Raw genomic sequence first — 13,569 nt, 5'->3', positions numbered from 1 at the left:
GGGGGGAGAATTCATATTTTGTACATGTCTTTATTTTCCAAAAATGGTAGCAAGTTTATGTCACAGATTTTTCTTCCCACGTTCCACCAAGTACTTACCTAGTTCTTCCTTTTCCACTAAGTAATAGAAATTACATCTTTAGTCAATGAGATCGTTTTTCTGCCTAAATGTAAAACCCTATAATTTTAAGAGCTGCTTCAATTAACAACAGAGATAAAAGATAATGGGGTGTTTTCCTCAAGCAACTAAATTCTCAACAGTCGGCAACAGAATTTACCCTGAAGTTTGTAGAATGCAGATAGCCCAAAACCACATTAAACAAATAGTAAAGCATACTTCTCTCCTTCCTAAATATAGACTGCTACCAGTAATTCCAGAACATATTCAATGGCTATTTATTTAAACTGAGATCACTCACCTCTTACCAAATACATTACTTAAGCTATACTATTAATAACTTTGAATGCATACGAAGAAGGGCCACAATTCTCTATACTAGTTTCCAGTCAGCTACCCCGTCAATGCAATCACGGGAGCCTGGTTCCCTTAGCTATAACATAAGAGCTCTTATGTTACTTGCCTCAGAGTTGGTATAAGAATCAAATTACATCACATATGTAAAACTGTAAGTATGTAAGGTGCTATTCATTATTATCAATCTAATTCAGAGTTTCCTACACCATCTTAAATCTCATTCAAACTTTACATTTGCTGAGCCATTCCTAAAAGTTATTTTTCACTACTAAATCTTGAGATTTGATAACATATTTATCTAGGGGGGATAGTTTTTAACTGAACACTGATTAACTATAAACAAAATGTATCTGATTTATATTAAAGTATTGATTAAGTCATTATGATAATACTTTTCCTACAAGCAAAAAATGAAATGCAAGGTCAGATTGCCCAGATGAAATGGTAAGGTCAAGAAAACCCTCTGCTCACACCATCCACCCCCACAATACAAAGCCTTCTTCCCCTCCACTGAAATTCTGCTTTCCTTCAAATGCCAACCCTGCTTATGAAACTCTTCGATGCTCAGATTACTCTTCTGTGGCACTCACTTATAATAAGTGAAACCGGTCCACTCTTCTCATTAAACTATACTCTGTGGGAGGCTACCGTCCTGTACCCTTGTTTTCCTCTTCCTTCCCTAGATCCTAGTTCCTTTGAATATTTTTAAAGTATAGGATCAATAACTATTTAGAATTAAACCACATATTCCAATTAGGTGAGGATCAATTTCTCCTGGCCCCAAGTGTTTCATCTCTTCCTTGTTTTTCCTAGGGAAATACTAAGTACAAAATGTGATAGAGGCTTGGGAAGAGTGTATATTACATGGTAATTTTGTTCACTTGAAACATGTAATCAACTAATTTCTGATTAAAAATATGAGAAATATGAAGTGAAGAACAATGTTGCTGGAATGTTTCCAAGAAATGCTAATTAAAAAAGTATTTCATTCTGTTTATCACTTTAATTTATTGAAACAGAAATTTAAATTTCTATATAGTTTTCTAAATGCAAAAGCATGGAGATTAAGTAAACACAATAAAAAAAAAACTATTAAGTAAACACAATAAAAGTAAACTATCCTGGCATTTTGTTTTCTGTAACTTAGAATTCTTCAAACCTTCTATAGACTTTCCAAAATTTTTCAAAGAAAAAGTATAAAGACCACAAATTATTAGTAGCTAAATTGTTATAGTTTCTGAGATTGCTTGAAAGATGCATTCAATAACACTGCAAATGCCTTCATAACCATAAGCCCTCACTTAAAGAGATTATAAAATTCACACTACATGTAAAATTCAACTTTGAATTTCAGTCACTCACCTTTCTGTCTACTAAGTATTTTCAATATTCTCTAGTTAATGTTATGTAGATAAAGTTATGACAAAAATCACAAAAATGAACAACCAAATACTCTTTTAATCATTCAAATTTTTTTTTTCCTAGCAAAGGCAGCCGTGACTCTTCTAAAATATTCTAAAAGAAAATTCAGGTAATCTTGCTCTACCTCTAAACTCATATGGTTTTAAAACTCAAACAAGATCATTTATGTAAAAGCAATATCTTAACTCTAAGGGGCAAGAGTAAAACTTTGTGTCCTTAGGTATTACATATACGCAGCATTACACTCAGGCTATAATCAAATCCATATAACGAAAACTTTCCAAAAAATTGAAACAAACTACTTTCTACCTAACCCTACTTCTGATTACATTTTAAAAGAAATAATTCAATATCCTGAGAGTATAACTTTCATATGTTTTGCAGGACATGGACGACTAATTTCAGTCTATCCTTAAAATAGAACAGTTCAACTAATTTTAGACTTGTATTACAAAGCATCATAGCTGCCAACCAACTTGATACTTGATTACAGCAGCATATGTAGATATACTAAAGCAAACTGTCAGATTGCTGAACTCTGAGACACCACATGCAATTGGTGTCTATGAAGTAGGTATAATACACAATGTATGTACCCAAAGCAAAACAATACTCAAGAACAATATGACCATATGAAAGGAAATAATCAGGGCCTTATTTATTTAAATAATATCTACAATATGCAATGGTTTAAAAGTGTCAAAAAGGAGGTAGTGGTAAAGGCTACTAACCATGTATAGAACACATATCTGATAAAGTACTGTTCTCTAAAATATACAAAAAATCTTAAAATGCAACAATTAGAAAACAACCCAATTAAAAAGTAGGCAAAATATCTAAAGAGATAGCTCACCAAAGGAGATATACAGATGGCAAATAAGCACATGAAAAGATACTCCATTAGGAAATTGCAAATTAATTCAATACCACTATATGCCTTTTGGAACGGCTAAAATCCAAATTCTGGTGAGGATGTGGAGCAATAGGAACTCTCATTCATTCCTGGTGGGAATGAAAAATAGTATAGCCTCCTTGGAAGACAGTTTAGCAGTTTATTACAAAGTTAACACAATCTTACCATATGATCCAGCAGTCATTCGCCTAGTATTTACCCAAATGAGGTGAAAATATGTCGACACAAAAGCCTATACACAAATGTTTAGAGCAGCTTTATTCATAGTTGACAAAACCTGAAAGCACCAAGACCTCCCCTTCAATAAGTGAGTGGATAAACACATTGAGGTTCATCCAAACAATGAAATTATTATTCAGCAAAAAAAAAAAAAAAAAAATAGAGACGAGCTATCAAGCCATGAAAAGACACAGAGGAAAACTTAAATGCATATTACTAAGTGAAAGAAGCCAATATGAAATACTGTTATGATTCCAACTACAACATTCTGGAAAAGGCAAAACTATGGAGACAATAAAAAGATCAGTGCTTGCCAGAGGTTGGGGGGTGTGGGGGAAAGAATAGGTAGAACACAGAGGATTTGAGGGGGCATTGAAACTACTGTATATGATACGGTAATAGTAAACACATGATATACATTTGTCGAATCCCATAGAACTAGGCAACACAGTGAACCCTAATGTAAACAATGGATCTCAGTTAATAATAATCTATCAATATTTGTTCATAAATCATAACAAATGCACCATTTTAATGTAAGATATCAAAAAGGGAAACGGGGAGGGTGTGGAAGGGAAGGAGTATATGGGAACTCTGTACTTTCTGTCCAACTTTTCTGTAAACCTAGAACTGCTCTAAAAAGTGGTATATTTGTTGTTTTTTTTTTAAAGGCTCCTGGCCTAGGAGGAGCCAGAGGACTTGAGCTCTTAAGTCTGTTTCATTCACTAAATGTCTATGTAATCTCTACTGATCAAAATACTGCACATGCCCTATTTTATCTTACCTTTATTAACCCAATGAGGTAGATAGTGAGGCAGCAGACCTGTCATGTCTAACTGCCTTAAAAAAAGGTAGGATAAAAGGAGCCACAAAGCAGTATCATTTCATGCCAAAAATCAAGAATACAAATTGTCATACTGGCATGACCATCATGGAGAACTGTAACACTGAATATAGGGGCATTTTTCAATTCACGGAGACAATAGAATCTTTGTATAATGTCTTTAATACCAGGATTCACTGGGAAATATTTTCACCCACTAGAGAAAAATCAAGACTTTGTCAACTCCTTTTGACGATTCTTTCCAGGAAACATTTCAGGCATGTATCAAAGCAGCCACATTCACTAGTGACATTTATAAAATTTAATTCTTTTCAAAATCTCTTCAACATAAATACACACTGGAAATGCTCATATTAAAATTTTATCTTTCTTTCATGGGTAGCTGATTTTTAGAATTTATAATCCAGCTAAGATACATCAGTTCAAGCTTCCAAGTCCACTTAATATTCAAATTGATATAAATCTCTATGAATTTTTAAACTATTAATTTTGATTTCATGCATCAATGTAACACATCTCAGAAAGTTCTAGTATTAATCAAGATCATAATCCTAATAAAAAATTCTCATAAAAACTATTTCTGCAAAATTTTCCAGTCAATGTAATGAAACTCAAAATATATAGCTTATGTCAAGTATACATCTGATGTTCAAATGCCACTGCTACCACTTAGAGCTGTATGATTTCAGGAAAATTAGCTTCTCTAAGCTTCAATTTCCATATTAATAAAATGGCCATAGTTGTACCCAAGATATATAAGAATGAAAAATTATAAACAAAATTCATTTGCAATACTCAGCACTGTGCCTAGCATATAAGTAGGTAGGCAGATAAATGGTAGCTATTCTTTTTACTATTTTAAGCTACAAATTAAGGGCTTATCAGATAAAATTCAAAAATGGCTTAGAACTTAATACTAAATTATATGGCCATTGAACTTCTTACAAACAAAACTGACTACAAATCTGCTGAAGTTTATGTAAAAAAAAAATTAAGAAATGAAAAGAAATTGTTGAAATACATTACAAAATTTGTTTTAATCATTAACAGTTATTTCTAAAATGGATCTGAAACCAACAATTTAATTTGCTTATAGAAAACAGATTCATTGCTGTAATACACTATATATCATACTCAGAGGATTCCCAGCAAGACTGATAAGGTATTACTTACGGATGCCCACGTTCAATGGAAAATTCCAGTTTTTTGGGTCATACTATCTGCTGTACTTCCAAGGTCAAATAAAACAGTATTCACTCTATTTCGACCAAAGAAGGTCTAAAAATGAGTAATATTAAAAATTTGTTTCAAAAATATACTTTCTAATGAACATTTTTTTACAAATTAAAAAAAAAAAAAAATACTCCAACCAACCAGTCAGCCATGCTGTCAATTTCTGAAATTTCTTTTGAATCCAGCTTCCCATTCCAAACATCAGAATCTTACAGACTTGTCTCCCTGTTTTCTGAATCTTCCTTCCACTCAATCCTCCACACTGTAACTGGAGTTATCTTTCTAAAACCTATCTCACTGGTAACATTCTGCTGAAAATCCAGTTTCCCCTTCCTATCTACAGAATAACGCCCAAACTTGGTCTTGGGCATAGCATTCAGGCCCTTTTCAATCTGGTCCAACATAACTCTTTATATTGACCTATTTCCATATTCCAATAACCCCCATCTAACTCCATCCCTAAAACCTACTATGCACTTGAGCCAAGCATTCAAAATGGACTCTGTGGTTATGCTAATGAAATGGAAGAATCATGCTAGTCTGCTAGTCTCTCTCTCTTCTTGAAGTTTAATTCGCTGGTATTTTCACCTTCCTACAACATAAAATGTCATTCAATCCTAAATACAAAGCTTTTCTTAACATCCAATTCATCTCTTCTAAGGGAGATGAAAGTAGGTAGAAAACAACAGCAAATAAATTTGCATTAAAGGGACAGACCAAAAACAAATACGTAAAAGCCTTACTTGATAGAAATAATGATATACTTCAGCAGATAGCTGCCTGAAATTCCTCTTTGAAAATGGGTAGAATGTGATCCCTAAATTACTAAGAGCTGAGAAATGGACACAGAAGTCTTTCTTCAAAAGCCATTATAGAGAAAAGAGTTCCATGGAACTGAAACGACTGAGTTTCTTTTTAATCGCTATGAAATACTAAACATTCTAAACTACAAATCTTCTCACTCAATTTATTCATTAGTCATACAGGGTCAGATCATCTTAGTGCATTTTACACGTGTTTATACTCAGTTGGGAAATGAAAACAGAAAGGAAAATGACAGCCTAGATACTGTTTTGTCATCGCAAAATCCTAATAAATTTTTTTGCCACCTCTGTAGCTTCAGATGTTTTTTTGCCACCTCTGTAGCTTCAGATGTTTTTACAAACACTCTAGCTCCCCGAAGAGCCAGGCTCCTGGGCACACAGGACCCAAAGGCAGAAACACAAATGCTTCTTTGCCTGGCTACAAAATAACAGTAGGACAAGAAATTGTTCTCACCACCTCTTCTTATATGTCATTTATCACCCAAAATCATCACTGAGCTAGAAAATAAGCTTCTCCAAACTGCTCAAAGAAAAAGTTTTAAAAAGCAGAAAGCTTTTTGAAAAGTCCATGACTAAATAAACATTGAGATAACTGTATAAGGCTAAGTCAGAACAAAAGAAACTAAAGGAGCATCAGGATGATATTTTGCATTCAAAGTTAAATTCACTAACAATACCTAATAACTGGTTACATGCCTGAACTAATATATGTTTCTTACAGTGTGAAGCACCATTCTTTGGCCAATTTAAATCCTAGTTATTGGGTAAAAGTTACTTTTCAAATCCACGTTGTATCATTATAAAACATTCATTGTGTCACTTTGAAACTTCTCAGAAATTTCAATGGACTTCTCAGTCTCTCAAACTTTAGGAAAGTCAAATACATTGTGTTATAGATGTTAACGTGTCCAAACTTTAAGTTTCTAATTTCAACACTGACATTTTACTCTCCATGTGCCAGACAGTGCAGGTTGCGAATCAGATATCGGTTTTTTTCCTTGTCCTTTACAAAAAGACTTCAATTTTGTTCAGGGTTCTAAATGGGACCAGCTTAATAACCCATATTTTCCTAGTCTGCCTTACAGATAGTGGTGTCCTCTGGAACAGTTCTGGACAATGAGATCAAGTGAAAGTTGCTAAATGGGGTCCTAAATAGCTCCTTAAAAAGAGGCCGAATCAACTAGTTTGCATCCTTTGTCCTTTGTCCTTGCACTTCTCTTTCTTCCCATCTGGAATTAAGACAAAAGGGCTAGAAGAGGAGCAGCCATCTTGCGATGACAAAACCATCACATGATACACTACAAGTAGCTTAGCAGAACATAGGAGTCTGGAATCTATTGGCAGATAGAGGTACTCCACAGCCCTGGCTTGCCTACTTTGGGCCTTTCAGTACCTGAGAAAAAAGAAAACATCTATTTAGTAAGTACTATTATGTTTTCTGTTACAACCAAACACAATCTTAACACTCATTACCTAATAAGCGTATTTCATTTTTTAAAGAAAAAGCCCAGACTTACTAACTAGCTACAAAATAACACTGTCATGATGCAATACAGTTAAAGCTATGAGCAGAGCATGAGCAAGTGAAATTTGAAATCAAGTTTTTGCTGAATCCTGGAAACCAACTGAAAACCACTGAGCAAGATCATCAAAGGCTATATATACCATATGACCCATGTTTGGGGGATGGGGGAGACAGTGATTCCTGGAGATCTTTATACAGCAGTCCCCCATTATCCATGATTTCTCTTTCCACAGTTTCAGTCACCTACGTTTAACCATTTTCCAAAAATATTAAATGGAAAATTCTAGAAATAAACAATTCATAAATTTTAAATTGCATGCCATTCTAAGTAGTGTGATGAAATCTCTCCCACTGTACTCTGACCTGCCTGAGATTTGAATTCTCATTTTTCATTGTGTCCATGCTGTATTTGCTACTTGCCTGTTTGTCACTTGGTAGCTATCTTGGTTATCGAATTGTCTGTCAAAGTATCGCAGTGCTTGTTTTCAAGTAACCCTTATTTTACTTACTAATAGACCTAAAGCGGAAGAGTAGTGATGCTGGCAATTTGAATATGACAAAGAGAAGCCGTAAAGTGTATATACATATATATATGAAAAAACATAGTGTGTGTGTGTGTGTGTATATATATATATATATATATAGGTTCAGTACCATCAATGATTTTAGGCATCAACTGGGAGTCTTGGAATGTATCCCCCATGAATAAGGAGAGACCACTGTACTCCAACTTTCAATTCAACTGGCACCAGAGTTGGTTTACACATAAAAAGACAGGATTTTTATCAATCCCAAATCTAGGTAGGCCATAAAACTAAACTAAAAATGAAAACTATAGTTGGAGTAGTTCTCAGTTCCTTTTGCCACCATGCATGTAAGCAAAAAATATATAGCCCTACTGAGAGAAGGGACTACAGGGATTGCTAAAAGTTTTCATGAAAAACAGAGAATTTTGACTTTTTTCTAAATAATCGAAGAGAGTTTTTTAGTGATATTACAGACAAGTAATAAAATCTGCCATTTCACTTTCACAGAGAATAATGAAACACTTTTTACAGTTGTCTGGGGACAACCAACTTCCAGGTCAATGGAAAAATATCCATTTGTTGGACCAAAATAATTTAACTTCTTTTTTAATTAAGTCTAGAAATATAGAATAAAATTGATTGAGTTCACATTATCTCATTTTGATACTTAACATCATATTTTAAAAAGTAATAATGTTCTGAGAATATAAAATCTTCTAATGACTCAAACAGCAGAATTTCATAGTGATAGCTAATTATTTTTAATAATATAATAATACATAATAATTATAATAACAGCATATAGGTTAGTTTCCTTATACTGACAAGAAAAACAAGAGTGGCCATTCTGTATCTTTCATGCTGATCTATAAAATGTTTTGTATTCCATGAAAAATACACTGGGTAATTTATTACAGATATAAAAGAAAGCCACTAAACCTAGGTATTTCTAGCATAAACAATAATAGGTATGTTTTATTCATAAATAAATGCCTTTATTCAACCCAACTGTGGTATCAGCAGAAGTAATATGCTTTTTAAATCAGATGCCCTGAATATTTTAGTTATTAAGATATTTTATAAGTAAAAAGAGTAGAATATGAAGCAAAACAGTGTACCCATTTCTATAGCAAATAGCTCTTTCTGTGTTATTCTAATTCAGCAAACAGTTGCCTATTTTCACTCAGAAGTAAAGGACCAAAGCAAGACACAAGAATAGACCACGCCATAAATAATTAAGCCTCACTTGCCACTATTCTTGTTTTTCTACAGAGGATTAGATTTGAAGTCCCTCCAAGGCTGTCTGAAGACTAAGTCTAACAAAACTCTCAACTTCTGAATCTAATATTCCTAAATGCTAACATTATAGATTATTAAAATTCTACACTTCTGAAGACAGACAGATTTTGAATTTGTTCCAGCTGACTCTACCACTTACACTATTCAACAGCTGGGGCATATGATAACTTGGCAACCTGATAATACTCTAGCTGAATGCAAACTCATTCTGTAACCAAGAAACTTTGTCAGAAATAAAAATCAAAATAATCTGTCTTGAGTTCAAATGAGAATGTAAAATGTTTTGAACAATGCATGATTTCAGAAAATGAGCAACTGTACTTTGAAAGTTTAGTGAACTGACACTCCCTATTCAAAGCCTACAATTCTTTTCTGATTAGATCAGCCCCCACAGCAAGTCATCAGGATAATAAGCACTGTAGTGAAGTCATCGTATTGGATACTGATGGGAAATCATAACTGGCTTCAAAACACATCAGGAAACAATGAGTTTTCCAGGTCTCCAGCTTTTCATGTAAATACACCGGCCAATATTCTTGCTTTCCTTTCCAAGACTAAATGAAACATAGAACATCTATAAAGCCGAGTACAAACTGATGACCTAAGCATTTTAGAACCACAAAGAAAATGAAGGAAAGAACCCTCACTTTTTCAGCAAAACTTTGGACTATATATTTGAAAAAGTATATGTTTGAGTGCAATACTGATCATTAGGCTATAATTAAAATGAAGTGTATTAAGAACTGCAATAGCCTGCGCATCTTTAATTTCCTTTTATTTCCAAAAACCAATAAAGAAAAGCTTTTAAATAATGTCTGCGTCCTCAAGACAAGTCAAATCAGCACTAGTTATTTCTGTTTGCTAAGTCACCTGAAATCACCCATCCGTCACTGAAGTAAATTTATGATGGGATATAAATTTATATAGCAATAATTTTTAGAAATATATACATATATGCTTTAGTACTTTCACTTTTCTGACTTTAAAAAGCTCAGGTGTATGTCTTCAATATGGTTTACAAGTCCATATTGGTATTTCTCATTTGTAAAGTTCTGGAGACAGCTGACTAAGAACCTTATTTTAAAATGAAAAGATAATGTAAACATGAGTATATTACACGTGCATGTACACATACACACAAATGCAACAAACGTGCATTAGCCTAAAATAACACTGCACTTGCTCAGTGGCAGTATTATACACAAAAGTGCAAAGGAATTCTGATTGTGCAGTTTACAAAATTCTACATGAATTAAAAGCATATCAGTAATAAAATATGTTCTAAAAAGAGAAAACATTTGTGAGTGAATTCTGAGTTTTTTGGAGATTTAGGATTTAATTATTCAGTTCAGGATTTTATATTTCTACTTTCTAATAATAGAAACCTATTAACACATGCGTTTTAATCATATAATCCCCATTCAATTTACAGAAACTGAATTTCTTAAACCCAAAGCAAATATTCCAGATGCAAAACCATTTGAATCTGACCTATGAAATAGGTCACTATTCACTATTAATATATTAAGGCTCTGTGAGCTACCTTGGGTGTGGAGTGTTTTAGGAGGCACAATAAGGGAATCATGTGTACACATCAAAAAATAATTTCCAGGGATAAAAAGGCCCTTTAAGATGAGAAGGTGCACTTTGTCTAATACTGTACTTAGCCATAAAGCCAAAGTAAACATAATACTAAAACAGCAATTTTTATCAGTTTGGCATAGATTTTCCACAACACAAAGGACAGGCAGAAACTCATCCCAAAATATCAATTTAAATTTACAACAGACTCATTGACTAAAGTCTTACACCCATCACACTATCAAATAATCTTTATGATACAAAAGAACGGATAGTCCCAATTGATAAACATTTCTCAAATAAGATCATTTTTTAAAAAACGATTTGGTGATGCTCTCAGTGGTGAAACAGTCCAATAATTTAAGAACCCAAGAACCTTTCTTAATAGGGTGAACCAATACCCCAAGTCAAGCAAGAGCAGCAATGCCTTAGTAATCCCATGGAGAATTCATCGGTATCCATCCTCCCAGGAAGAATTATGATTATGCGTAGTGTTTAAGAGCTTTTACAAGGGAGAGAAAAAGCAATGTGCTTCTTGGAAATCAAACCCCTTCCCCCAACTCTACCACCCATCCAAGGGCGTCTCCGGATCATTATTCGCCCCGCTCCCCTCCCAGCATTGCGGGTCCTGAATCCCACCCAAAAAGACCTGGTTTATTCCAAGATTGGTCCAGACACCTGTTTACTTGTGCCCAGGCGGTGGTGGCTCTGGTTCAGCAAAGATAACAGTTCCCCCGCTGGTCCGTGCCAAGCCCCGCAGCCCGAGCGCCGGGGACCACATACCTTTGTACCTCTCCAGGACATCCTCGTAGGCCTGGAGGTACTCCTGCTCCTCCACGTACAGGTAAGCGGCTGGGGAGAGGTACCCCGCCATGCTGAAGTTTATCTAAGCGATGACTGGCCAATTCCCCTCTCTCCCTCGGAACCCTGGACAGTATCTAGTCAGCAAGACGCAGCCTTGATAACTGGAAAAGCGGAAGGAGCGGCAGCCTGGGGGAGAGCGCAGAAGCCGGAGACGCAGAGCCGGGGCGCGAGGGGGCGGCGGGCGCCTGAGCCAGCAGAGGAAACGCCCAGGCCCCCTGTCTGGCCGCGGGTGCAGGGCCGCCAGGCTCCCGGGGAGCCAGAGTCCCTCTCGGGTTTCAGCAGCAGCAAATCTCGGCGAGCCCGGGGGCGGCGACCAGCAGCGCCACGCCGGGCGGAGGAGCCAGGAGCACGGCGTGGACAGGCGGGGGGCAGCAGGCGACGGGACCCTCGGAGGCCAATGAGGCCGCCTCCCTGGCCCTTCACGAAGCGCCTGCTCCCGGCCAGGCCGAGACCGCGGCGGCCGTGCGGGAGGACCCGCGCGCTGCCACCGCCCGGGATGCTGCGCGGCGCATCTGCGGCATTTCCTGGCCGCCGCGCCGCAGACACTCGCCCGCGCCCCCGGAGGGAGGGAGGAGGGAGGAGGGCGGAAGGGAGGGGGGCGAGAGCAGCGGTCAGCACCCCGGCTGGCTCCGCTCCGACCCCGGCGCCGCTCGGCCCCTCCCTTCTAAGCAGAGCCACGGCGGCCCAGGTCCCCTCCCCGGCCCGCCCACCCCAGCTGACCGCACCGCCAAGCACGCCCACCCCCGGACACTGGCCGGCTGGCCCCGGATCCCCAAGGACGAGGTTTCTATTTGGGACCCACAACAGGTGCCTGGGAAACAAAGCCGCAGATCGCGGCCGCAGACGTGCGCAGCCCCCTGCGGAGGGGCCGGCGGCTCTCCCCAGGGAAGGGGTGGCGGGGAGGAGAGTGGGAAATACATTTTTCAACCCAGCTTATGGCACAAGACTCTGGTCCCCCTGTGGCAGTGCGGAGCGCAAAGGGCACGGGGGTCCGCGCCCAGGACACATCTCCCGGGCGGGGCGGGCGGCCTCTGCAGGTGGCCCCGCGCATCAGGGCCTGACAGCCCGGGCGCGTGTGCGCCTGCGCGGCCCGCCGCCCGGCGGTGGCCAGAGGACCTGCCCGCGGTCCCTCCCTTTCGCCCCCCAGAGCCGGCCTGCGAATCTGCCGCTGAGCTTCACGATGGCCACAGGCCCAGTCCCTTCACAACTCCCCCAGCTTACTATGTCACCTCCCTCCTCTCGACCATTATTCATTCCCCACAGAACTGGTATCCAATGCACTTGAGTAAAATAGGTACATTTCCCTTAACTTTGGCATATCATATACTAATGTGGTTAATTTAAGGGTCCACTGGAGGAATCAGATGGTACCCAGGCATGTAAATGGATGTGTTTAAGAGTACTAACTGCAGTCAGGCTGCCTTAGATGAAATCCTGGCTCCTTGCTGTCTGATGGAAGCAAGTTACCCTCTCTGAGCCTCTCTCTATCTATAAAATGGGGATAACAGTGCCTTCCTCATAAAGTTGAGATAGTTGAAATAGCTTTATAAGTGTTAGCTATTATCATTAAATAAATCGGCTCATTGTTAACCATCTGACTTCACCTCTTGCTCACGTCTTCCCTATTTCTTTTTTTCATATGTATTGACCTTTTTGTCCTTGATATATTTTTTTTCTTTTTCAGTGCTTTTTTTCTAGACCCTTTTCTTTCCTTTAACTCTTAAGTGGGGATGAGTACTCTTGAAAAACTGGTATACTCTTCAAAAAATTTAAGTTTTAATTGGAAAGCTTTACTTTTCAGTAATTGGCCTATTCCAAACAAAGCAAAACCACATTTCTCTTTT

General features: G+C 37.7%; 1 protein-coding gene across 2 annotated transcripts in view; it reads right to left on the bottom strand.

Moving 5' to 3' along the window:
- DST (dystonin) overlaps nucleotides 1-13,569 on the bottom strand; it is a 417,658-nt gene that overhangs the window by 309,536 nt on the left and 94,553 nt on the right. The window contains exon 1 of one of the 2 annotated variants that reach the window (XM_011375009.2): nucleotides 11,645-12,254. The exons of the other annotated variant lie outside the window; for it this stretch is intronic. Coding sequence (XP_011373311.1) covers nucleotides 11,645-11,735 — 91 coding nt within the window. The 5' untranslated portion in view covers nucleotides 11,736-12,254. Of the gene's footprint in view, nucleotides 1-11,644; nucleotides 12,255-13,569 lie in introns of those variants that run through there. 2 annotated transcript variants of the gene reach the window in all.

The sequence above is a fragment of the Pteropus vampyrus genome, unplaced genomic scaffold, assembly GCF_000151845.1.
Source record: "Pteropus vampyrus isolate Shadow unplaced genomic scaffold, Pvam_2.0 Scaffold260, whole genome shotgun sequence".
Lineage (NCBI taxonomy): Eukaryota > Metazoa > Chordata > Mammalia > Chiroptera > Pteropodidae > Pteropus > Pteropus vampyrus.
The sequence above is the reverse complement of the archived record's forward strand: the minus strand, read 5'-3'. Positions and strand labels throughout refer to the sequence as shown.